The sequence below is a fragment of the Melospiza melodia genome, chromosome Z (assembly GCF_035770615.1).
Source record: "Melospiza melodia melodia isolate bMelMel2 chromosome Z, bMelMel2.pri, whole genome shotgun sequence".
NCBI classification, from domain to species: Eukaryota; Metazoa; Chordata; class Aves; order Passeriformes; family Passerellidae; genus Melospiza; species Melospiza melodia.
The window spans coordinates 72,564,115-72,591,146 of NC_086226.1; the positions used below are offsets into that span (position 1 = coordinate 72,564,115).

Consider the following 27,032-nt stretch of genomic DNA (forward strand, 5'->3'; position numbering starts at 1 on the left):
ATATAGATACATATAGTTGCCAAAAGCTCTAACCAAATCTCACACACAAGCAGTAGAACTGAAGGATGTGCCTGGATCACCCATTTTTATTACAGACATAGGTATCCAGCACTAGATTTTGTCTGTGTTAAATAAAAGTAACTATTCATGCTTAGTTTCATGAGTATCCCTAGCAAACAAGAAATGAAATGTTGAGAACAGGTAAAAGAATGGATGAAAATGGGGATGGTCAGGATGAAATAGAGATTTATTGTCATTTCAGTGTGCTTACATTCAGCTGGTATTTTTAAAAGTAGGGTTTTATGTTTAACCACAAGGATCTAACCTCTTTAATCTGTCAGTCAAACTTTTCTCAATATGCTCAGAGGTAATAGAAAAAAAGAATCACCAACAGAGGCCCTGTGGGCTTGCAATGCATTACTGTTTTGGCAATACAGTGTTTTGTGATAGGTCTAGTAACAACTGAGAGAACCAAACAAACTTGTTTGCAATACATTAATTAATCACTGATGCAGAACAGTGATTCTAACCATACCACAATTTTGCAGTGTAAGTGTATCACCTCACCTTAAATATACTGCAACTTTCATTAAATGCCATAGAATCAGAGAATCATAGAATGGTTAAAGATCATCTAGTTCCAGCTCCCCTGCCAAGGGCAGGGACACCACCAGAACAGATTGCTCCAAGCTCCATCCAGACAGGTGTTGAAGTTCCAGGGACAAAGCCCCCTCTAAAATGCTCTATGATGTATCTGGTTAGACACAAAAGAGGAATTATGGCTTACACAGATAGAAATGCAAGAAAGAACTTACAATTTTCATCTTGTGCAATGCACTGGAGAGGGATTCCAAAGAAAGACGTGTAGCTGTCGTTGTACCACACTAACAGCTCAGTGCCCCTGGGGATATCTATACAAGCCCGGTAGAATATGTTTGACCTGATCAAGAAAAAAGAAAACATGGCATAATTTAGGAATAGAGCATTCTCATCTTATAGTACATGGTATTATAGTAGAAATTCATTGTTTTGGAAGCATTTCTGCAGATAACTAAATGAATAACCTACTGGTTGTGTTAAAACAAAATCTGTCATTAGAGAAGGACTTCGTTCCTGTAACACAGGCTAACGACATTACAGACAAGTTGTATCTAGGATATATTAAACACTAAGGTTTCAGAAGGACCAAGATACCATTAAAATACAGGTATTTTCTTGCAAAGTGTGTTTCAGGGGGATTTTAGAATGGTACTTTCTGCTTACATGGTATAATCATCTGAGTGATGTACACAGATCAGCAAGTACAGCCATTTAAACAGCTTTGCATTTGTCACCTGCAAAAGTTAACATATTTTAGGGTAGACAACATTTCTTTTGTGAAGAGAAATTAAATGAATAAATACATTCAGCAAGACCTTTGAGATAGTGTGTGGATTGACCTGTCATGGCAGTAATATACCTTTAAAAGCGAGACCTTGGGTTGTTGAGAAAAACAGACTTTGACTTGGGGGAAATAAAATAATGGGATTAATTGGATCATGCAGTGTTAAAATCTTCCACTACATGGAATGTGAGGGCAGTGCCAATAATTTAGTATGTGTAAATGAGTGTTACCATAAGTGTGTAACTTATTGTACACATTGTTCCTGTGATAGAACACTGGGTATTTCTAGACCACTGAAGTGGGAACACGGGGGTGAAAGGGAAAAATCCTTATGTCTTTAGCATAAAAACAGGAGCCTTATCCTGATCTTGCACTGATGTAAATAGCTTCAGAGTGATACTTCTGCAGTTAAGACATTTACATGGCAGCAAAAACTGTGCTAGATTGGAATCAGACACAGGATAAAAGACAAATGTTATCACTTTGCAGTGGCTTTTCCCTTATGCTTCACATGGAACAGTAAAACACACTCCTCTGAGATGGATAGAAATTCAATATATACAAGAAGAACAGTCCACTCTTGCTGAAGGATTACATACCAAAGTGATACAGTCAAAGTACCAAGAAATGAACATTTTTTATAACGGCTTATGTAAGGCAGAAAAACATCTACGGACCAAAAAAAAAAGTTAGGCCTCAACCAGTTTTCTGAGTGAAGAATTGCTACAAACATTATTCTGAAGTTCAAGATAAAAGTGTTTAGGGTTGGTAGGCCTTAAATTTAGACTTTCTATAAAGAATTGGCTGTAGCAATGCAATTTGTTCCTTGTATAACACTGCAGACATAAGGAGAATCTTCTACCACATTTTTCATGGCAGTGAGATATGCACTTGTCAACATATTTTGTCACCGCAAAGTGGCTCTTGGCAACAGGATCATAAAGATCAATAAAAAAGTGCAGATTCTCAATATTTTACTAGCAGCTGCAAAAATTTCATTTATCTTGTTATTTTCCTCGCTTACTGCCACCCTGTCTCAGGAGGGCACTGCTAGCTAAGCAGAACGGTTTTCTTAGCCTTCTATGAATATCTGACAAAAACTCTCCTCTTTGTGTCTCCCCTTCATCTTTCCTCCTCCCTCTCCTCCTCTTCTTCTCTGTCTCTCTTTCTTGACAGAGCTTTGCCTTTAGTTAATTCTTTCCACTGTTACATAAAAATGAAAATCGGAGCTGCGCTATAAATTACCGGCATCTCTTAACTTGAGAAAAATTGAGTCTACTTTGTACTTCACCCTTGTAACATTTCATCTCTCAGTTTGGCTTCCCTTAACATAAACACAGCAGCCCAGCAAATGAATGTGCTAAAACCAAATGACACACTTTGCCGCTGAAAGAGCAGAACTGTTTTTGAGCAATGGGTGGTCTGTGGGGCTTGGAGTAGGCAGGGAAAAAAAAGTGTAAGTGTACACCGTCCCTTACAAGTGTGCAGAGCTTCCAAAACTCGCAGAAATCTCTGCATGCTGAAGTACATCAAAGGGATTTTTCCCTTTTCGGATAATATTTCCTTTGCTGACATGTATTTAGTATTGTGGTTGGATGACTCATAAAGATAGCTTCATGGCGTCCCAACGCAGTTGAAGCAGAACACATGCCAACAAACATTATTGTCAGCCTCAAAATAAAAACAAAACGTTCAGCTAAGGGTCAATCAATCAAGAGCACTTTGAAGAAAATTCCATTTAGATATTACAAATCATAACAGAATGAATTTAAACCAGCTGACTTTCTGTGAGGAGGACGTCCATGTACAATAAAAATTAGGCTGGTTTTTCAGTGTCCAACTTTTCTATTTTCTTACACTTGGATGCAGTCACTGGTGATGGATGCCAGTTTTTTAAATTGTGTTTTTGTAGTTCATTTTATAAAGATCTGAAGTAATCGAAAACAGATCAACAGAGGGAACTCTAAGTAAAAACTCCATCATGAAAGGAGAGTTGTAAAATCCACTTAATATTGACAGATGTGTAATGACTTTCTCATGTTCACTTTTCATTTAGTTTTGTCATCTATATATATGTGTGTACGCATATATTTTTTCTTATTTTTATATATGTATGTGCACGCACACATCAGCACATAGAGAAATAGTCCACAAGATACCTACAAAAATACTCTTTCATCACAACAATCTTTATTCATTACCCAGTGTGTTTCTTTCAAATCCTATGGTATTTAAGCTATAGATAGCAGATACCTAAGTATATAATAAAAGATTTGTAATGTATAAATAGGATTGTTATTTTTTAACTGCAGCATTGTTTAGTCAACTGGCCAGAGAATAAAAAAGCTGAAAATGCAATTGAACAATTTTACCATTGTTAAATTGGATCCCTATGGGATAATCAAACTTTATATATTTCATTTTAGCTTGCTTTTGTATGTTTTATTTTTAATTTTAAAGGTAGTTTAAATAAGTTTAAGATTTTTCCTAAATAAAAGAAACTCTGCTCTCAAAAGCAACCAGCAAAAATCATTGCTCACTGCAACTGGCACGCCTGGGGCATTCTTTGATGTGCTTCCTACCACATTTAATAAGGCCAAGCAGTCGCTTCTGATTCTAAGGCAAAAGGGTTGTTTATAGCTGAGGTCATGTATTTATGTAATGTGTTGTCTGGGTTTTCTGGATATATTCGCAAGTACAAAGCAAAATGGATCATAATTTCTTTACATTTTTCTTCGCATTTTGACTTTCTCTAGCCAGCAGCATAAGAGGCACAAGCTGTAGCAGCCTTGGCCAGCAGGTGCACTCGACAAAAGAGCTCGAGGTGCGTGCACGGCTCGTGGCTGACCCTCAGGATGCCTCTGGGTGCCACTTTTCCCCCTCCCCTATCACATGCATCCCTCTTAAGGGTGGAGCACTGCTTGTGTTGGCCTGCCTCTGACGAGGCTGTTTGAAGAGAGGTTTAGAGATCTCTCCTCTGTCACACCAGGGACACAGGGCTGCCCTCGCTCCCTGGAGCTTCGCCCCATGCGTGCTGCCCCGCGCCAGCACATCCTCCCAAGCTGGGCTGCTCTCTTTGCAACCAAAGGCAGCAGTGCTCCCGATGATCACAGCCTGATGAAACACCCTCGTTTAGTGCCACTGGGTGAATCAAGGATCACTTTACCTGTACTGAACCACGGTTAAGTTCTGCTCCCCACAGTGCCTGGCACAGCGGATGTACCTCATCCAGCTCGACTTGCTGGGCTCTCCACCATCGATAAAGTGCTGCAGTGTCCCGTCTTGGTCGTATATCTGGGGGAGATGGCACAAGGTCGAGTGGTTAGAACAAGTCATCAGCAATCATTTTCACTGCTTTGCTGGTGTCTCTCTTTCCAGGACTTTATTGCCATGAGGCTTGTCATCCGTGTACTGATACTTTTAGAAATATACATGAAAAAGCAGAAAAATATCTTTTAGGGGATGCAAGTTTATCTTGTTTCTCTTATCAAGCCAATCTTTTCATATTAAAAATATTTGTGGTGTCTCAAAGATGTGACCATGTTTCCCAAAGAATATTTAACTGATTCTGACAAGCTGGCCTTAAATAATGAACTGCCAGATAAACAAGAAAATCTGGATGTAAAGTGTGCAATAAAATGGCCGGGACATCTGAGCAAGGGGCAGTAGCAATCCCTAAACAAGGACCCCTTCCTTCACATCTCAGTTGCAGCAAGAGTATTTACTTCAGCAGCCTTACATGATATGTTAGGGAGTTATAGGATTCATAATATCAAAACAAATGAGACTAGAAGGAAAAATGGAGTTGATGATGCCTTTTGGATGTCTCTTGAGACACACAATTTTTTTGAAGTACCAAATGAGAAACCAGTCCTGAGGGAATCATTGTTTTCCTAAACATTACATCCCTGCTAAGGACATGAGAGCCAGTTATGTTGATTTTTAAAAAAAAGGTAATATGTTTGTATTCAAAAGTGGATGCTCCTTCTGAAGTCAAGAATAGAGTTGCTCTGGAGATTTTGAAATGAAAAGATAAATGTATCATGCATACTTATCCCCTGACTGCTTCAAAATGTTATCTAGATAGGTCTAATCCTACTAAAAGCGTGTGATCTCAAAAGGTTTTTACTTGTTACACAATTACTTTGGCAAACCTCACAAATACATCTGAACAATTAGGTGCCTATCTGAAGTAAATCTCATTTTCATGCCTTTTGCTCCTCTATGAACACCATTTGCTTTAACATCCTTCCCCAAAAATGTTATTCCCTTTGAAATGGTATGAACCTAAATTGATATCTTCTTGAAAGTATTAATTCTGTTAACTAAAGAGGAAGCACATTTATTACATTGAATTGAACATTTCTAGCTTATGCAGATTAACAATCTTGAATATCTATTTCATTATCAAGAGAATAATCTCAGAAACTGTGTGACTATATTTGATCCTTTAAAAGAGGGTTTCCTATAGTTCACACAAAAATATACACAGGAATCAAAAGCTAGTTTTTTTCCTCCACCAAAGGAGAGTGTCAAATTCAGGAACCAGCATTGCTTTTGCTTTTGGCCAAGAGGGATTGTGAGTAATCAGGAGCAATATGCCCATTGCAAGAGCAGGAGAGACACAGGAATCAAGTATCTGTGGCGATTCTTATGCTTTTTTCCTGAGTGTCTGTGACAAGGATCAGGTGGAACCTGGCCAGATACTCCTGTGTTGGGTAAGCAAGATGCTACCCCAACATGCACTGAGTGGAATAAAGTCAGAGAATCAGGAATCCTCAGAAGTAAACAAATACTTTAATCCCAGTGATTAAGTTGATTTTTGTATAAATGCTAACATGCTGGTTACCAGCAAGGACCTATTCTTAAGCAAAAATCTTAATGTATGCTGAATATATGAGCAAAATATGCTAAACTATATAAATCTGTGAAGAAATCAGAAAAGTTCTACAGGACATCAGCGTATAAAAAGGAAGAGAAGGAAAAATTAATGACTAACAGTACCTGGCTGAAACCATTTTGGCAATATCTATGCAAACATTCTCAGCAGTGTTTATTGCCTATCCATTTACATGCTGCTTATTCATATAACAATATATGTCTTAACATGATGCAGACACAATTCCCATAAATAAAGAGCTGATAACTTCCTAATTCCCAGATTATATGAAACAGGAAAGACAAAGAGGTCTACCATAACCAGTAGTGACACTCATGTCTTAGCACACAGGGCTCTACGCAGAGCTTTGTATAAATAGACAGTCATTAAATGATATGAAATATTAAAATCTGTCATGATAACATAGGACTGGGTCTTTCCTGGGCCTTGGTCTGGAATTGGAAGGACTGTGCTGTAAGACTAAGTATTTTCAAATACTTTATTCTGCAAGCACTGATGACACTCTGCCCTCCTTGGGCATATTGGGATATTACTGACATTGCTGCATAGTCATAATTTATCCTACAACATTCTTCGCCCTCTTCTTACAGGATTGTAAACCCATCTGTAAAGAAGAAGAAGCCCTAGGCTTGGAAGGTAAATAACAACACCATGTTGAATCTATTTGTCAAGTTGCACAACACAGGTTAAAATCAGGAAAAAAAAAAAAACAAAACCAAAACTCAGACATGGTTATTATTTTTCACCATTATGAAGGAGTTCTTATTCATTTTACAGTTATATAAATCAGAAAACCAGTGAAGAAATAACTGAAGAAACCCTCATGAGGGAGCAAAGCATAATCTGCCATAACAGAGGAAAAACAAACGTGTAGCCCAAGCTGTGAGCACAGGCACTACATTAAACAATGGATTTACATACTTACCCACATCTCTATTACACAAGCATACATCCTTAAAAGCCATACTTTCTATTACAGAAAATACTGCAGAAACCTGTGATAAACTTATGTTACTGGAAGCCTTTGACTACTTGATCATTGCATCCATCCACACTGGCATAAATTTCTTACACATTGCAATAGCCTCATGACAAAATAGAATACCATTTCTCCAAGTCCCTTCAGACTCTGCATTTATTTTTTCTGTATCTCACATAGTCACTGATCCAAGTAGTGGAAACACAGTTATTTCATTTTTCTACATTGATTGCACTTGGAAGTGTTACCTAAGCTTCATACTGCCCTCTGATAACTCTTGGTTTTGCTGGATATTAAGGGTCCAGGTTTTGTTGTGGTTTTCTGTTTGTTTTGTAATGGAATGAACCAGATTGTGGAACAGACTGGAATTTGATAAAAGAGGTCTGCACTAACTTCATCTGATTTGCATTATGGTCCCCCTTAGCAGCTGCCTTAGAGTTAATTATCTTCTTAATAGGTTCTTGACTGTTTACAGATATTTTACTGGTATGTTGCAGATCAAGAGACTCAGAATGTGATACATACTTCTCCTCTATGAATTTCACCCTTTGACTTCAGAATACAACAGAAACTGCTTCATTTTCCAGGAAAGTAAGTCCAAAGCATAGTCATCAGAATATGAGTCCTCTCTTCAGTATTTTCTGTTCCCTTCCTTGGAAACACCCCTTTATTAAGTAATTGAGACATAAATAAAGGTCAGGTTCCTCTTCCAGTGGCTGGATTGGTTGAGGATAATTATTTGGAGGACATAGATACTTTAATGGTAATTGTAAGAGCAACACACAATGGCAGTAATAACATAACTTCAAAAGCGCACTGCGTGCCATATAAGTGATGCTTTAAAATCTCTGAACAGCCATAACATAAATAACAGAAGTAATATAAACATGAACCATCTAAGATTTAAGCAGTAATAAAAGACAAGGTGGGTGCTAAAGAGACTTCTGAGAACCTTCAATAACTTTAGTACTGATAGAATCAGTATTGCTTACTTGGATCATTGGGGCAAATCTAATTCTAGTGCTAAAACTGTTGCCCCAGTTTCTGGTATTGATGCCACAAAATTTTAGATTAAAAAAGTTCAAATGTAGCAGCACAGCTGCAGAGGAAGCTAAGTTATGAAGCAATTAAAAACTATTTCACAGAAGCAACAGCAAGCACAAAAATATTTTTTTTTAAATTCTTCCCTCCCTAGCAGTTGCCTTCCCTTGTTCTCTTTCCATGGCCTGCTATTACATCTTTAGAAATTCTTGCATTTATTTTTCCATTTAATCAGGTAAGAAAGGTATTAGCAGATAATTATTTGGCTGCTCATTTTCACTTCAGGCAGTCAGGGAATGGAGTGATCCTGAAAATAAAATGTTTCTTTGAAGACACATTTATATTGTAAAAGTAGCTATTAGAATATTTTTTTTATGTTGCAGGATATCAAAAGAAATGTGAAGAAAGCCACAAATTATGCAAGAGTTTATTCTAACCATTGTAGAGACTCTGGCATTTTGCTGTTCACTGCTATTCTCATTGATACCACATGCATAAAATCATAGAATTTTCAAATCATTTACTATGAGTCTTGTCCTCTCTAAAGAAGATTTACTCTTGCCTTCAAGATGCAAAGATAGTAAATATGTGCCCAAAACTACTGGTAATATGTTATAAAAAGTTGTAACCAGACATGTTAGATGTGGTAGCATCCATACGAGTTATGTCCTTTCTGTAACAGTGTATGAGCCTACAAGCCACAGTTACACTGGAAGTTTCTTCTTTGCTATCTTGGACATCAGAACTCAATAAGCTCTATATTAGGCAAATCTCACTATTGTGAGACCCTGCTTTTCATGTAAAAACAATACATCTTCTAAATGTGTCTAACCTGAACAGAAGTTGAAAACAATGCCAAAAAGGATAATGGTTACAAGCCTGGCTATTAAGCTGACAGTCTGTAAAAGGGGTGCAATTACAGAACCATAGAATTGCTTAGGTTGCAAAAACACTTTTAAAATCATTGAATCCAACCCTTAACCCAGCACAGCCAAACCAAGCAGGTCCCTACATTAAGTCCCTAAGTGCATCAGCTACACTTCTTTTAAATACCTGCAGGGAAGGTGACTCTATCACTTCCCTGAACAGCCGGTTCCAGTGCTTGACAACCCTCTTGGTGAAGAGCTTTTCCCTAACATCCAAGTTAAACTGTGTCCTCTGACACATTTGGAGGTTTTTTTACTCTTTTCCTGTTGCTCATTGCTTGGGATAAGACCCCAGCTTGCGCACCCCTGGAGCCTCCTTTCAGATGCTGTAGAGAGCAGTAAGGTCCCCCCACCCAATCCTCCTTTTCTCCAGGCTCAACAGCCCCAGCTCCCTCAGCTGCTCCTCACAGGACTTGTGCTCCAGACCCTTACCTTTCTCCATTGTCCTTCTCTGGACGTGTTGCAGCACCTCAATGTCTTTTTTGTAGTGGGGGACCCTGGACTGGACAGAGGACTTGTGTGGTGTCACCAGTGCCCAGTACAGGGGGACAATCCCTGCCCTGCTCCTGCTGGCCACACTGCTGCAGACACAGGCCAGGATGCCATGGCCTTCTTGGCCACCTGGGCACAGCTGGCTCGTGTTCATGTTCAGCTGCTGTCACACAGCACTACCAGGTCCTTTTCCACCAGGACATCTTTCCAGCCTCTCTTCCCCCAGCCTGTGCCATCATGTGGGGTTGTTGTCACCAAAGTGCAGGACCTGGTACTTGCCCTTGTTTGCCCTCACTGACTTGGCCTCAGCTGGTCAATCCAGCCTGTCCAGACCCCTCTACAGAGCCCATCCACCACCCTCCAGCAGATCAACACTGCCGTGTAAATTAGAGTCATCTGCAGACTGGCAAAGGATGTACTTGATCTGCACATCCATATCATGGATAAAGATATTGAACAGGGCTGTTCCCCAACACTGAGCCCTGGGGAGCAGCACTTGTGGCTGGCCACAAGCTGGATTTAGCACCACTCATCTCTGTTCTCTGGACGTGGCCATCTTCTGTTTTTTACTTGAAGAGTACAGGCCATCACATCCAATTTTTCCAGCAGACTTCTGTGGGAAATGGTGTCAAGGCTTCACTGAAGAACAGGCAGATAATACCCACAGCCTCTCCCTCATCTGTAAAGTATGTCACACTTTCACAGAAGGACACCAGATCATTCAAGCAGGCCTTTTGTAAATCCCTGCTCACTGTGCTCAATCCTGGTTGTCTGCACGATGGCACTCAAAATGATTTGCTCCATGACCTCCGCTGGCACCCTGACCATGCTTACAGGCCTGCTGTTCCCTGCATCCTTCTTCCTGACCCTCTTGTAACTTTGTTTTGGTCAGCTGGAACCTCCCTGATGAGCCATGAAAATAGCTTAGTGAGCTCTTCCCCCAGCTCCTCAAGATTTGTGTCTATCCCATCTGACCCCACAGACTTGTGTAAATCCAAATGGAGCAGATCTCTTACAATTTTTCTCTCGATTACAGGGGCTTCATTTGGCTTCCCACACCTGTCTTACAGCTCAGAGGATTGGTTATTCAGAGAAGAACTGGTCTTAATTTTAAAGTCTGGGGCAAAGTCTCAGCCTTTTCCTCATCTTTTGTCACTGTTTCCTCACGTATCCACCAAAGGGATTCTACCTGGCTCTCCTTAAGTTGCTACACTTTATAGAAACCTTTCTTATTTTCTTTTACAGTAGGTAAGTTCTACTTGGGCTTTGGCCCTTCTAATTGTCTCCCTGCACAATTTCATGACATCCTCTGAAGCTGCCTGCCCCTTTCTTCCAAAGGTCACAAACTCTCTTTTTTCCCCTAACTTCCAGCCAAAGTTCTCAGTTTGACTAGGCTAATCTTCTTCCCCCACCAATTCATCTTTTAGCATATGTGGACAGCCTGCCCCTGTCCCTTTAAGGTGTCCTTCTCAAAGCACATCCAACTTTCCTGGACTCCTTGCCTTTCAGGAGTGCCTCCCAAGGGACTCTGTCAGTCAGTCCCCCAACAGGCCAGAGTCTGCCCTCTGGAAGTCCTAGATAGCAGCTCTGCTGATCTTCCTCCTTACATCTCTGAGATTGGAAAACTCAATTATTTTGTGATCACGGTGCTCATGACAGCCTCTGACCACCACATAACCTGTAAATCCTTCTTTGTTCACAAACAGCATGGCACATTCCATAGCTGACTCCCTCACCATCAGTGTCAGGAAGTTCTCTTCCAGACACTACACAACCATCCTGGATTTTTTCCCCTCTACACCGTTCCATTTTCACAAACATTGGCTAAAGTGAGGTCTCCAGGGAGAACAAGGGATGGCAATCATGAGACTTCTCCCTGCTGGTTACAGAATATTTCACCTTCCTCTTCATCTTGGCGGGATGGTCTAAAACAGACTTCCACCAGAATATCTGCTATATTGGCCTTCCTCTTAGTTCCTGCCCATAAACACTCAATCCTGTCATTAACATCATCTCCTTTTGAAGAAAACTGCCATATCTTCATTGATTTTTTTTTTAAATTCACTCTGCAGCACTTTACTCATTGTCTGCAATGAACTAGTATTGCAAGTAAAGCTGGATACACGTATGATGTCTTAGAGGGGGGAAGAGTGTTAGTGGCTTTACTGGTAGAAGACAGCTCTACAGCCAACAGAACAAACTACAAGGATGGTTACCTCTCCCATACAGCTGAAGAAATAGCTGTCTATTTCCTGAAAAGCCCTGAAACTCAGATAAGTGAACAGTAAAATTCAGTGATTTGACTTGCTTAAGGCAGTTATTGTTAAGCAAAATGCCAATGAACTCCAGAGTTTATTATGACACGATACATTATTTATTTGTTAGAGCTTCTAATCATGTCAAACTGAAAGCAAACTAGATTGTATGCATGACTTGATAACTTACTCATTTAGGTTGGACTTTGTGTAGTGTGCAGGTGCCTAGCAGCTGGCTTTGAAATCAGCACACTGCCAAAGGACCTCATTATCTAGAAAGTTGGAAACATTCAGAAGATGCTGCATGAACTGAAAGAGAGAAGATACTAACAATTCCTTGAAAATATTAAATTTAAGGAGCATAGTTAAGCTGAAAATCAAAATACAGCTGGGTTCATATTGATAGTAACAAGTGCTCAAAGAATGAATGCTTGTAGGCTTTTCATGCCTTAATATTAGGTGCTGGACATCTGCTTTAGGACAGGAGGGCCCTTCTAAGTGTGTGTCTTCTCCTTGTTACACACTGAATGAAACAATCATGCATATAGCCATAACTTCTCTCTCACTTCTTTCACTAACTTGATAACCAAGTAAGGGTATTCAGCAAGCTTTCTAAGAACTCTTTAGTCCCACTGTATAAAAGAAAAATGAAATATAATGCAGCTCAGACACAAACTAAAATGCATGGAAAACTCTCCAAACAGTTTAATAAAAAGAAAAATTGATGCTGATTTATGACAATAGTAATATTATATAATCACATCCTTTGCAAAAACCACATCTCAAACATTGAAATATATTGCAAATTATGCACTATCTTTTATAATGCCTATACAGCAAACAGGCTGAACAGCCCGAATAAAGAAAATATTCATCACATTCTGGTAAATCCAGGTTTGATGCCTAATAAATATTATTGTATCTGTAATAATCAACTATACATGTAAAACTGGTACCCAACAATAGTAGTATGCATGTCATCAACCTCATTCTATAAGTGGAAATGTTTGGACAGGTTCCCTGCTCAATTGCATGGTCATTATTTCAGAAAGACATTAATTATAAATACTTCTCATACATTTCACTGTTTCTTGATAAGACTAATTGATTTGCTTTACCAGCTAAAGTATGTCTTCAGATTATTTATAGGCAGATAGCAGAATCAAAAATATAAATATGTTTCAGATAACATTCAAGCTTGTTGTCTTAGGAGGAGATAAGAATGCTTTGGTTTATTATTATGTAGAAAATGAAAGCCAGTTACTGTGATCTTTATATCTATATGAAATAAATCCATGCCAATAACTAGTTACTTGTTTTGAAGTGCTTCTATTTTTATAATAACAATTGATGGTATTTCCTTGCCATGTAGAAAATGCAACAGTCCATTCAAAGTATGATTTTTTTTTGTTGGAGTATTTGTGGCACATGCAATTTGTTTATACGTAGAATTATCATCAAGTTTCGCAAAGCAATTGACAAAATAAAAGTCTGAAATAAATGAGCAAGGGGGAAATATCAGGAAGCCTCACTAGTTAAAGTCAAAGGAAAATTTTTGTCCAACTGGATGCAACCTCTCTATGAAAAAGCACAGAAATATATCCTGACAGCCAATGGTCTTCTTTGGCTGTTCACACAGTGCAAAGCAATTTTCTAAAATTAACCATATCTGATACAGAGTGTACATCTTATAATATCTACGCAATGTTTTTCTCTTTAATCTAGCAGGCATCATCTAGCAAATTTTATAAAAGAGAATACTTGCCAAACAATATTAAAAGCAATTTAGTTTTAATGTTTCTCAAAGGATTATGGCATATGAAACTATAAACATTGGTTTGAACTGTCTGTGCTAGGTGAAAGGCTTCATCTCTCACTTAGACCTCAGTCCAGCAAACACTTCTGCACATGTTGTAGTCCCATTGATCTCAATGGGACTACTCGTGTGTGAAACCAAGCATCTGTGTAAGCAGTCGGAGGATTGGGGCCTTATTCCAGAAAGTGTCATGAAAGCAATGCCCTGCTGATTATGTGGACTTCATAAAATTACTTTTTTTTTAAGTCAAGTCTCTGCGGTTTGTTTTGACATTAGCCCGTGGAGGTCCTGGAATAGGAAAGAATTTCATGTAATGCAACAGTGTTACTCAACACCAGGGCAATGCGAGGAAGACGCAGAGCAGAAAAAAACTCCATGCATGAAGCTGGAAACACATGTAAACAGATCTGTAAAATACCAGTGCTCTTGCAGTACCCACTGACATCACAGGGCCTTCCCTGAGTGCGATTTTGCACTCTCCTGACAGGTCCAGTGACAGGACAAAGAAAGGTGTGGTACTCCAGCCACAAGCCATTCTGCAATGGAGACATTTTTGTTTAACGTTGTTATTTTCCTGCTCACTACCCTGCTCACTGCCCTGGCTTCCTGTGCAGCCCTGGTACCAGAATTCCATGTGGAGGCAAGAGACTGAAGTGGTTTTCTCCAGTCTTTTCTATGTGGGACATGGAGCATGAAGAGAAAAGAGTTACCAATCTAGGCTCTCTGGTCACTCTTCAGAAAGACTGTGAAAGAAACCAGACTAAAAATGAAAAGATGTTTAAGAACAGAGAGGGAAATTATCAAAGCTGAGATAACCCCGAAAGACTCTCACACCTGTTGACTGGTAAATGCAAATCCTGGTAAGTATAACAGGGAAGGAGTTGCAAGTAAGGGCCCAATAACTGAAAACTCTGACTTGACTGGAAAAAATCAATGAACATACTCAGTAATAAAGCTCCTAAAATTATATTGGGAGCCAGAGAATCAGTACAGTTATAGCGATTCTTTCTTGCTCCCAGTGCCTCTGGAGACAGAGCACTGTTTCCTCTGCAAGGTAATGGGAGAGCTTAGGCTGTTTTCTTGGAGGTTCTCAAACCACTAGACATTGAAAAGTGAAATTAAAAAGTGTTTGTTACATTTTCTTTTTCATTCCCTTACATAACCAAATATCCCAGAATGATTTTGGCAGATCTAATCATTCACCATCAAGCTAGACAATGCAGCTGAAAAAAGTGTGCCTGTATATTCTCCTGGGGTGACTCAGAGTCATCTTCAGAGAATTCACTCTGGACCAAAAGAAACTCATAAATTAAAATCATTCTCATTTGCCCTGATTCTTACACATAAGAAAGAACAAAAGTATGGAGAGTGTTCTTCAAATTCAATGCTTATCTTGCTTGTAAGAGGAAGCTGATGGCCCAAGAATGGCACAGCTTTTTGTCCCTCATTCCTATAATTTCTGTAAAGCACTTTTTCAAAACACTGCTCCAAACTGTGTTTTTGTAGTTTTGTGCATGAATCAGTACTTCTAGAGAGGTAGCAGATCTTAGATGTAAAATCTCAGACTCAGTGCTTAGGGATATTTTCAGAAATACTGAAATACACTGCATAGAACATATGGCACAATTATCATTCTGTAATTAACTTTGGCTTCAGTTAGCAGCACGTGGGGCTTTTCATTATCTTCTTTACCTTTAGATTTTTAAAAGCTCCAACACCATGTTCCTTTAAGCATTTTAAGAACTAGATTTTAAAGGAGCTTCTCTTCTCAAGCACAGAACTGCTTGAGATTCTGAGACCTGCAGAGAGGGTGTCAAGAGGATGGAGTCACTCTTCTTGGTGATGCCAAGCAAAAAGACAAGAGACAATGGTCATAACTGAGGTACAGAAAGTTCTACATGAATAGGAAGAAAAATTTTACCATGAGCAATTTTACCAGGATCATTAGAGCAATGAGAAGAACCAAGAGGTTGCAGAGTGTCCTTCTAAGGAGATATTCAAAAGCTGTCTGCACACAATCCTGAGTACCATGCTCTAAGAAGCCCCCCTTGAACAGGCTGGACTATGTGACTCAAATGGTCTCATCCAACCTTAGATAAAAAATCCCAACACTAATGCAGAAATCCATTACATGTGAAAATACTCTCTGAAAAGAAAGCCTGTCCACAAGTAGCCTCCTCTTCAAGAAATGTCAAGAGCATTACTATGTTCTAAATATGTATTGCTGCCTCATGTAAGAGTTGTGATCACTGATAAGGGTTTGTTCCTGGACTAGGGAAAAATCCTGGACTACAGATGTGTGAAATTAAGTTCAGGTTAAGAGTGTAAAATTAAGTTCAGGTGTGTAGACTAGTGTTTCTGGTGAGTTCAAGTATTCCACTGAAGCTCCAGTGACTGCTCCAGCAGACAAGCAGTTATCCTAAAGTACTGGGCATTACTTGTCAGGCCTGTCTGCATGTCTTAGATACTTTCCGGGATTTAAAATTTCACTAAACACCTCCATTCAGGCACTTGAATTGCTCCGCAGATGCCTGGGTTTAGCTCCTGCCCTGAAAATGGTTTGTCACATGGCTTACAGCAAGTCCTTAAAGTCTTGATCCTGCGGCTGTAGAAAACAGGGAGTTTGATAACATTTTTTCTGCACCATTTGCTTATCTTCACTCTGAGTTTGTAAGTAAATATGGATAGGGACTGTGTTTACAGTGTATGTGTAGAACATCTATCACAGCAGAACACCCATTTACTACTACAGTACAGGCTCCACAGATAATTCTTTGAATCCTTTTCTAAACTTCTCATTAAGGCTTACCATAAATGAGGAATTTCAGTAAAAATTACATACCTTAGAAAATATACTTAATTCCTTTGTGAGTTTTCAATAATGAGGCACAGTGATATTTTTAGTTTGGAATATTTTGGAATGTCTGGAATGTCAAGTTCCCCAGATGATGATTAAAAGGTCAAGTAATAAAGTATATGATAAACTGTGCCTGAGATTTCTCATAAAACTAATGAGTAATGGCTGTACAAACTGTGTTGCCATGTTTTCATATCAAAAAATTCCTAGAGTCTATTATTCATTCAAAATTGTTAAACTATAGGATTGTGAGAAAAAAATAGCATAGGAATGGCTAGTTTGCTGCCTCTTTGGGGCTAAAATCAGAGTCAAGAAGCAAACAAAAGGCGTGCAGTAAAGAGTAGTGCTGATGTTGCTAGTGGACGTCATAGTGGAGAACGTGAAAAGGGTTTTTTTCATTCCCAAGTGCAGGTCTGGTGTTGGTAAGTATCATGCTAAGTTTCTTTAGAAGTGTGTTTGTTTCTGTGAGGATTACAACATTAGATTAGAACATTGCTTGAGACACAATCACAGGAGCCCTCCAGAGCTGTCAAGCATTTGGCATATCTCGCTTATCTCTAAGGGTGGCAGGGGCCATCAATACAAAGTGGACCATCAATCAATATGGGGTCTTCTTCAGACATTGCCTGTCAGCTGATCAGAGGAAGACTTTAGGGAATCAGCTTTCCATTATCAGGATTTGGTCTGTGATCAGAACAAGCCACTAAACCTTTTACTTTTCACTTGGCAAAAGCATACACACTGGAAAAAAGTCCTGACAGTTCATTCATTTTGCTCCATCACTGGAGCCAGATGATGTTTGACTGGGGAGACCCACCCTCTTTGATGTTGTACTCTTTTGAGAGTGCCCTGCTGTGAAGAAAATTTTCTCCTTCCAAATTAAAGAGAAATATTTCTGTGTCCAGCTGTTAAATGTGACGTTTGCCATTTTTCAGTGTGCTGGCCTTGTGCCATCTCGCAGACTGTGCTTCAAGCCTATCTTTTTCCTTTCCCCTTCTCAGCAGCAGTATCCACAATGTGTTAGTGTCTCCAACTTCTACATACATCAATACCAAAAGGGAAAATACAAGTAATGCTGCATTTCTCTGAACTACAGCAGTAATATTTACATGCCTCTTCTGATTTTTTTAATTAAAGCCAGCGATCCTTCATGCAATGAAGGATAAAACCCTTAAATATGATCTATGGAAAACTGACTTCAGTTTCATTTTGATTGCAGTAGGCAAACCATGCCGAAGCAAAGCCTTAGTAGAAAACATTTACTGGTTAAATGTGTGTGGACATTACTAAAACTTGTTTTGTGTCCACATCAAAAAAATGGCACCCATTCAGCAGCCCTGGCTCTGTTTAAATTAAGACAAACTTCTCATGAAATCTTGAATAAATATTTAGGTTTATGTAATCAAGAAAATCTGTCTCTCCTCATATTTATTAAGTGTAATTTTTAGAGTTATAAAAACCACTGTCACCAACTGTGTATACAGTAAATAAAGGCTGAACTCATCATTACAACATTTTGTCTGTCCATTGAGGTGGATGAAATGCAACAGGTTCCAAGTATTCTTCAGTTCAAGCTCTCCATAATCATTTTCATTTGCATATTTGCTGATACAGAAAAAGATCAATGTTTGATGGATTTTGGCAAAGTCATTATTACAAACCTGTGTTCTGTAATTAATCTCAGGCTATGACCAGTAAATCTGAATAACTGCTCATGTACTCATGACATCTTCATGCTCTGAAAATGAAAACCTGACTGAGACCCTCAAAGGATGAGAATGGAAACACTTAATTTGGAAAATTACACGAATGGTAAAAATAAAGCACTTCCCCTTTAGGTAATAACTTTGTAGATCCATGTGAAGAAAGGGTATATTTAGATAGATTTGACCTAGAAATAAGCAGTAAAGGTGTCTTAATCTGGAGTACAAGTAACTCATGGATACTTTTAAAAAAAATTTTAGAATTATGCAGATTTACAAATAAATAGGAATTAGCCTCTCTCCAAAAGGCTATCAGAGAGCCAAGCTGCATTCTGAGGGGCTTCAGGCAGTTCTGAAAAGCTCTCTGGTATCTAACAAAGGCAGTGCTGGGACTGGAGATGTCCAAGCAACACAGAGACGCTGGCTTGCAACGGTGTTGGCAATTCAACAGCAGGCAGGCTTGCTTGTTCCTGGAATGAATCAATCACTGCCACTCCTAAAATTGCAAGCAGCACTTATATGCTCTACAAATGGTACATTTGGATCTCTGCATTATGCTGGTTCCATGACTCTTGTTCCAAAGAGGAGACTTTGTTATATGAATATAGTTTATGCTGCTATGGTCCTTCTCTATCCTTATTTCCAAATAATTAAAGAAATATTTTTTTTACTGATAATTGTAACTTTCTCTTATTTAGCTAAGCAACGTTACCCAAAATTTTCTTTGCTTGCCTCTAGTCTCCCATCAGCCACTGTTTCATCATGTTCCTTTTTTCTGTCCCTCAGTCTATCAGGCAGCAATAAAACATCCAAGAATACCTCATTAGAGTGAAAACGAAGGACTGATTCCAAAGACTTGTGTTGGTCTCTTTCACTATTACTTATTCTGCATTATTCTCTTTCATCTTTAACAGCATATGCCTTACCTTTATCCTTCCAGCTTTTCTCAACTCTCCTCCCTGTGCCAAAAATAATTTTCTGTAAAAGGGAAATTTTTGTCCCAAACAGGTGTAAGTGAAAATGTATAGGTGGCTTATATAGGCCAACACAGGTGAAGCAGAAGTAGTTGAGAGGTTTGTGCAGCAAATCTGCTGGCCTTAAATGACCACTTTTTTACAAAGAAACTCAAGGCAGATAAAATAATTTGAAACCAATAGAACCAGTGATTGTAATCCATCTTGAATATTTTAGCAATAAAATTATTTATGCAAAGCAAGTTTTATTTTTCCTCAAGACTAAGTTAAAAAAAATTAAAATAAATCAATTCTTTTGATGATTTTCCGGCATCCTCAAAATTTATTGCAAAGGGGAAACTAATAATTTTTTAGCAAGGCTGCCTATAAAATTATTTTGCTGGATCTGTTCAAAACATCACAATGGTTGCAAAGCAATAAAAATAACAAAATATTTTGGAACAAGGGTTTTTATTTTTGGGGGGGGTTTTCAATTTGGATTATTTCAAGATTTTATTAACCAAAATATAAAGTTTAATTGTAAGCTTACTGTGCCTTAAAAATTAAAGGAATTTGGAACTGAGAAATACATATTTTGTTTAGAAAATGTCGGTACTTCATATTTAGATCATTTTGAACTGTTTTTCCCTAAGTTTTATTCATGAGAAATTCCTATGAAACTAACATTTTTTTGCAAAAAGTTTTATTTTCTGAGCATTCATGTGAAAACAAAAAATTGTTTCCTTGGGAAACTCCAACAATTTGTAACCAGTTATCTGTTGTACCCCAGTTAAAGACACACATAAAAACAGTCATGGCACCTAAGAGCTTGCAATCTAAAAGATATAGATAAGGCCGAATGAATTGAGAGACCCAGAAAACGTGATGAAAGTGTAACCTTTCTCCACTCCTTCCCTGTATCTTTCTCCCTCAAGCACAATTACAAAAATTCTCTGCTTAAACAACAAAAGAGTAATAGGGAGTACGACTTCGCAGTTTTCCCGAGTTAAGCAGGAACTGGCCTGCTTCCCCTCTGCCTGATAGAAAAGCTTTGGTTTGCCAGTGGGGCACAGATCCCTACCAGCTCCCTCCTTTTCTGGGGAAAATAAACCCTGGATGTATCTGCAGGCAGGTTAAAATCTGAGCCCTTTCCTGGCCAGCTGGTGGGGAGGCAGGCAGTGTCCAATGTGCCTTACTCCAGGCATTTGAGGGCAAAGGGAGTACATACTAAAGAAAGGGCAGAGAAACTAAACAATGTAGAAAATAGGTATTTTTGCAAGGGGTTCCTCAAGAACCCCTTGCTGATAGTAAACAAATGAGTCCTAGTTCTTTTTAATGCCTCACTGACCGTGTACTTACTGTATGTGGTTGACTTTCCAGGCTGGCTTGACCATTATATTTGTAAGATGAGAGTGTATTAAAAATAACTGTGAGCCAATTCTTAGCAATACCCTCAGACTAACTGTTTTCAAAGAATTTGATGAAGCTGTAATAAAAATCAATTAATCCACAGAAAGAAGCACTTCTTGTTCTCAAATGACAGATTTACGATTTCACGCAAGCATGAATATCCTAGAGCTCACCCTTTTTAATAAGGAGTCTTTTAAAAAACATAAAATATTTGTCCTAATGAAGTAATGGTTTCCTAAGGTTTTGCTTCTTTTCTGTACTGCCTACAGTTTTATGTCTTTGTTGAAATGTGTCACTTCTTAAATTATGATATTTTCCTAAGTCTACTATATTCTTTTTCTAACCCACACTAAGAAAGCACAATTGTCAGACATTATGTTTTGAGGGCAAACTGACCTCCAACATAATGTGGATAACGTAAATTTAATATTTTATAGTTATTCTGAAAACATTCCTCAACTCAAACTTGGTTGCTTAGTATATTCAACTCACTCCACCTAACAACAATAAACTAAAGAGGCCAATGTTTTCTGCAGAAAGTCAAAGTAAAAGGTGAGTGGCAAAGCTGAAAAAGTGCTTTCACTTTTAGGGAGTCACTATTACAGAATCACTGCCAACTTCAGATAAGACACTGTATGGAGACAGCCCAAAGAGCTGCTGCAATTCCAGGACTGTCGTCTTAGCCTGCTCAAATTGGTCTAAAAATTCTCCAAGAAACCGGGAGTATAGGAGGAGTGAGACAGGAGAGGTTAATGCACTGTGATTCTAGCCTCAGCTGACTCTTTCTGTCAAGAAATACTGAGGCTCCTCCAACAGAATATGATAGTGTGTCACTGTGGCAGATTTTGCTTCTTTTTTTCAAACACTTTTCATTCTCCGGTAGAGAGCAGAGAAGGATCTGAGTTACTCCAGGCTTCAAAGGAAAGACATTTATTTTGTCCAGATAAGTAAATTGTCTAGTAATCCCATGTGGCATCTGGATAGGAAATATATTATACTTACTAGAAAATTGAGCAAATCCTTGGAATCAAGGATGAATAAACAAACTGACTGAGAGGAAAAGACACTTACCAGAGTCTTAATAATGAGGTACATTCAGGAGCATTCCATACTTTAAAGGGTAGTTTTGCAGTGAGTGTGACTAATGAGGCCTGGTTTTAGTACGGATGTGTGTGTGTCTTTTGTCCCCAAAACATTCAGTGCTGTAATAATCTCCACTTTGATACTGATTCCAGTGTATGATACACTGATACATAAATACTTTTCAGTTATTATGCACTTAGTTCTGCTGCTGTTGCTGGAGGTTCAGCACACAGAAGATCCAAATGCTCAGTGCAGTCTGTCCCTGTGAGTGCAGCAGGAACGGTGTCCCGGGGCACTGTGCTCTGCAATGGGCAAGTAGAGATAGCTATAGTGGTGACTGAAATTGCTCCCAAAAATATCCAGCGGCTTTTGCTCAACAGTGACATTTAGACTGAGTCACTGAGCTTTGCTGAGCCCCAAAGGGTTGTTTTTTTTTTTCTTGAAAGCATCCCAACAGCACGTAACTTCTTCTAGATGTCACTTCGTGAAATGTGAAGTAGCAAGAAGGTGAAATCTGGAACCTTGCAGAAGAGAAAAGTCCTGGTGTACAGTTTGCACATGCTCACCAAACCTCATGTGTTTTACCAAGATTGCAGGTATTGTTTTCCCCAGTCTCTGGAAATTTAAGCTGCTGCATATTTGGAAAAGTACAGCTGTCATGACAATACCAAAAAAGTGTGCCCTGTATGCTTTTCATATTTGACTTCACTATATATACAGGATATCCTGTATTATTCACACTGTCTGGCACTTCTAAAAGACAAAAACTACATTTCCTGTTTTCTTCTTTTCCCCCCCCCCTACTTTTTCCACAGTTCAGGGGATTTACCTTCTTACTCATGATATCAAAATCAGTGAAAATGCAGGAGCAATTACTGTATTCCTACCAATATAGTTCTGACTCTTAATTAAATCCATTCCAATCCCTACAGGTAAATCATTAGCAATAACAGAGTTCAATTGTAGATACTTTCTGTAAGTATTAAATTTAAATGTCATGTTTTGTGACATTTTCTCAATCTAAAATGCATTTCATCCAAAAATGTTCAAAACCAACAACAACGAAAACAAACCCTCAGATTCTAATGGAGTTTTGAACACTGTAAGTATGATCTGAATGTGACCCAAAATTGTACTACTGTGAGCAGCTCTTAACACAAAATTGCATGGAAGTTCTACAAACAGTGTCAAAAGATGTCACGCTCCACAGTGCAGAGCATCTGTATTTCAGTCTTTTAATTGCAGTGTAAATCCTCTAAAACTCAGTACAATAATAACCAGCAGAAGAAGATAGCTAGCAGATTTTTGAATTATAGTGGTGATGGGAGAAAAAGAGCAGGAGGACCTTACCACAGTTATAACAAATGATTGCAGCACTTTTCACCTGTAATATTACAAGGATATGTATTGCAATTCCCATTTTACACCGAATGTAAACCATACCATTAACTTTGCAACTCTGTTTAAACAGTCGGTCAACTTCAATGCTACATCTACATATACTGTTCACATAAATGAGAAAAAAATCCAAATCTTATCACAGATGTCATTCACACAGTGAATAAAGTCAGTTCTGAGATTTGCATTGATTTAATATCCTTGAGACTAAAAATAAACAGGACTCAAAAGATCCATCATGATGCAATTATCCAAAGTCTTCCTTTTAAAATGCATCTCTGCTTGGTTCCTGACAAAATAATTTTAACTGTAAATTTGCAAATGTCTCTGTTACAAAACTGCACAGATCTGAACTAAAATAGTCAAAGCTCAAATGTTTTATAAATACATTTTAAATGTGGCATTAATATAAAAAATCCCATCTCTAACAAACAAAAAACTCTATAATGCAATTTTGAACTTCTTTTGACCTTCTGATGGCTACAATTGGGAACAAATGTTACCCGGTAAATACACTGGCAGCCTTTTATTCGCAAAAAATAGGACAATTAATTTAAGCAGCCTTGTTTTAGTAGATGCGTCGGATGCATTGTAAAGGAAAATATACCAGTCTTTCATATATATCACTCATAATCAGAGATAAAAAGGCTTACTGATTTAGAGCATATCTACACTGCAATCAAAGAGACTGGGACTGGTACAGACGAGTCTGTTTTGTGGGTGTGAATTAGTTACCTAGGTCATGACAGCAGAGGATGTGCTTACAGCTACTTACTCTGCCTTACTGAGAGTTTGCTATCCTGTGGTAAGCTAATTTTTGCTGGAATTACATCACTCATAAGACTGAAATAATTACCCTGATTAAAATTATTTTGCTTGCGTCTGCCTAGAGGTGCAGAAATGTCCTTGAAGGCAATGCAATAAGTTCTGAGAGAATTTGCAACGGGGAAAGCTGGTAGTAAATATTGGGGCACTACTGGTGATTTCTTTTGTTCAAATGCAGCATAAAATGAAGCTTCTTGCTCACTTGAGGGTAGGATTGGTTTCACACAGCCATAACCAACTAGGGTTAAATACATAACCTCCCTCTATTGCCCAACATCCTTGTAGAGACAGCAGAGAGAGGCAGGCAAGATCAGAGGGCAGCACGTGGTAGCCAAGGTTAACTCCCTCGCATCAGGAACTTACTGATACCCAATGCTACAGCCTGATGCTGCAAGCACAGCCTGCTGTCCATTGTCACACACTGGATGTGGACCCTGGCCTCCTTCTGAGACTGCTACTCAAAGAATTCAGCCATTTTTTGTGTTGTTTTCTCATGCTCTTGAAGGAAAGGGCACGAACAATTTTTATCATCTCAGCATTGAAGTGTGGCTTTTGTAGTACGCTTTTTACTAGAAAAACAAAAATACCTTCTCTGTACAAATACATTTATAAGTAAATGTATAGAATCATATCAGTCTTAAAACAGTTAGCCACCATTATGATTATGAAAGCGTGCTGTCAACCAATCAGGAGTTTGGGGTTTTCTAATTTTTTCAGTATTTTTTCCAAAATATGCTTCTCCCTTTTTTTCTTTTTTTTTCCCCTTATTTTTTTAATTAAATACACAGCAGTAACAGCACTTTTTAAGAGAGCTATGATTTCTAAGGCTGCTGAAAGCTGCTTCCCTAAAATGACCTTTCCTACCCAGTAAATGATTACAGCATGGCAAAAGCAAAAAAAGCAAAAGGAAAACCACATCTTTTGGTCATATTGCTCACAAAACTATGTTGGTGAAGCTTTTCAGATGCATGCTCAAAACTTAAAATAAACAAATAAATAAAAGTGTTCCTCTTCCACTCAATTTCAATTTCAAGTCTTGACAAGCTGGCACATCTCAAGTCATTTAATGGAAGCTTTGAGATAATATGTGGTGGCAAGAATACGAGAATGTCTGGAGCATGACAAGAATGGGATACCACTGCTTGAGCTGCAAAAAAGTCTTGACATTACAAATGGCAGCATAAAATAATAAAGCCTGGTGAGTCTAACTATTGCATCCTTATGAAACGGAGGAGCAAAAAGCCTTTACTGAGGACCAGAGGCTCTAATTCCTCAAGTGGGAGAAGGGCCAAGGGCAGACATGGTTTCCACATGGAGGTTGCAGCGGCTCCAAAGGACCCATCACTCCGTGTCAGAGCTGTGGGAGAGCGGGCGGGATGCTGGAAAAGCAGCTGTGGCTGCCCTTGCTGACCTTCTCTCTGCACTGACACCGCGCCAGGTCACCCTGTGCAAACGTGGCCTTGTCCCCTGGCGCTCGTGACTGTCCTGTGAGCTCTCCAAAGGCCGAGGTCTCTGCAGAGCCTTTTCTTAACAGCGGAGAAATCGCTGCTGTCAAAATGGGGTCTTTGGGACACAAAACATACTCATCCTTGTACAAAATAAAGCGCCAGCTCTGCCTTCCAGCAAAGTCTAATTAGAAAGTCTTAATTAGAGAGAAAATGGGCATCATGCTTACACGAGTATAAGCTGACAGGAGCTAAAACGCAAGAGAGAGTACAGTGTATCTGCACAGGAACTAAGAAAAATTATTTTGTGAAACTATGTAACAGTGTCATCTAGTGACTCATGCCATAATCTTATTATCCTGACAGTGCAACCAGCTACAGGGGAGGCTGGTTTTTACCCTGCTGAAGTGAGCTGTGCCCACACCCTCTACTGACACCTGGCATTCAGCTGTGGCAAGGCTTCACAAGCAAACGGAGAGCATGCACACACAAATAGGACATTTGCAAACAGCTGTCTGGTGAGTGTGCAGGTATCCTTAATTCCATGTGTAGAAATCCGAGTGGAATGCCAATGCTAGGCATGGTACAGGTCCTGTCTTGTGTCATGGAGAGCATCTGTCATGATGCTGCTGAAATACAGCCCGTGATTACACCACCTAGTGAGACTCCTTTGAACCCAGTCCTGCATGTAATCTGCAGGACACTTCACAAGGTCCTGCAGACCACCAGGGAGCTGTGCACAGCAGTTCAGCGGCCTGTGGTGAAAGCACCCACCGCTACAAGCCAGCAACGTACTTGTCCTCTTTTTCCTTTCTATCATCTGACCCTAATACCGAGGATTACCCTGTGAGTGTTCAAGGCCAGGCTGGATGGGGCCTTTGAGGAACCTGGTCACCAAGGAGGTGTCCCTGCTCATGGCAGAGGGGTGGGAACCAGAGGGTCTTTAAGGTCCCTCCAAGAGCAGACCATCCTATGATTATGTATCAGCAGCCAGTGACTAAATCCCATATCATACGTCCTTATTTCTAAGCACATTCACTGAATGCAAACTAATCTGCCCAAAAGACTCATGAGAGCCCTTTAGCACGACACCAGAGAGTTGTTTCTTTGGCTTTCCATTTTTTCAATTCTTCTTGCCTAAAAGTCAGCTACCCACACAAGCAACCACATAACAAAGACCATTAATAAAAATGAAAAAGTTTAACAAATATACTGGATTCCTTCCTTTTTAGAGTTATGAAGTTCTTCATAAAGTGCAATACTTGCCAAAGAATACAGTTAAAGGCATGAGCATTTTGTTATATTTCCATTATAATTAATTAAACTGTCAGAAACAGTGTCCAAAGAGCATTCACTCTGACAAACTTGGAAAATCTGGAAAATGTAATGCCAGTGTGACGCTTGTCTATAATTCATGCTGCAGTTTACAGGGGTATTAACTGCACTGCAATCTTTATTACCCCTTTGTAAATAAAAATAAAATATAATAAATGCAGTTTAAGTGCATTGGATTTTTTTGCAGAGACTTTAATTTTCAAATCATATTCACTTCCTTCTTTTGCTTT

General features: G+C 38.9%; 1 protein-coding gene across 3 annotated transcripts in view; it reads right to left on the reverse strand.

Annotated features, from left to right (window-relative positions):
* The window catches only part of PRDM6 (PR/SET domain 6), an 80,044-nt gene that overhangs the window by 25,502 nt on the left and 27,510 nt on the right, over positions 1-27,032 (reverse strand). For all 3 annotated transcript variants that reach the window (XR_010031221.1, XR_010031220.1, XM_063180521.1), the window contains exons 3-4: positions 4,551-4,678; positions 816-940 (exon numbers count right to left, since the gene is read on the reverse strand). Coding sequence is in view for 1 of the 3 variants with exons in the window: in XM_063180521.1 (XP_063036591.1) it covers positions 816-940; positions 4,551-4,678 (253 nt within the window). In the remaining 2 variants the exon portion in view is untranslated. The remainder of the gene's footprint in view (positions 1-815; positions 941-4,550; positions 4,679-27,032) is intronic.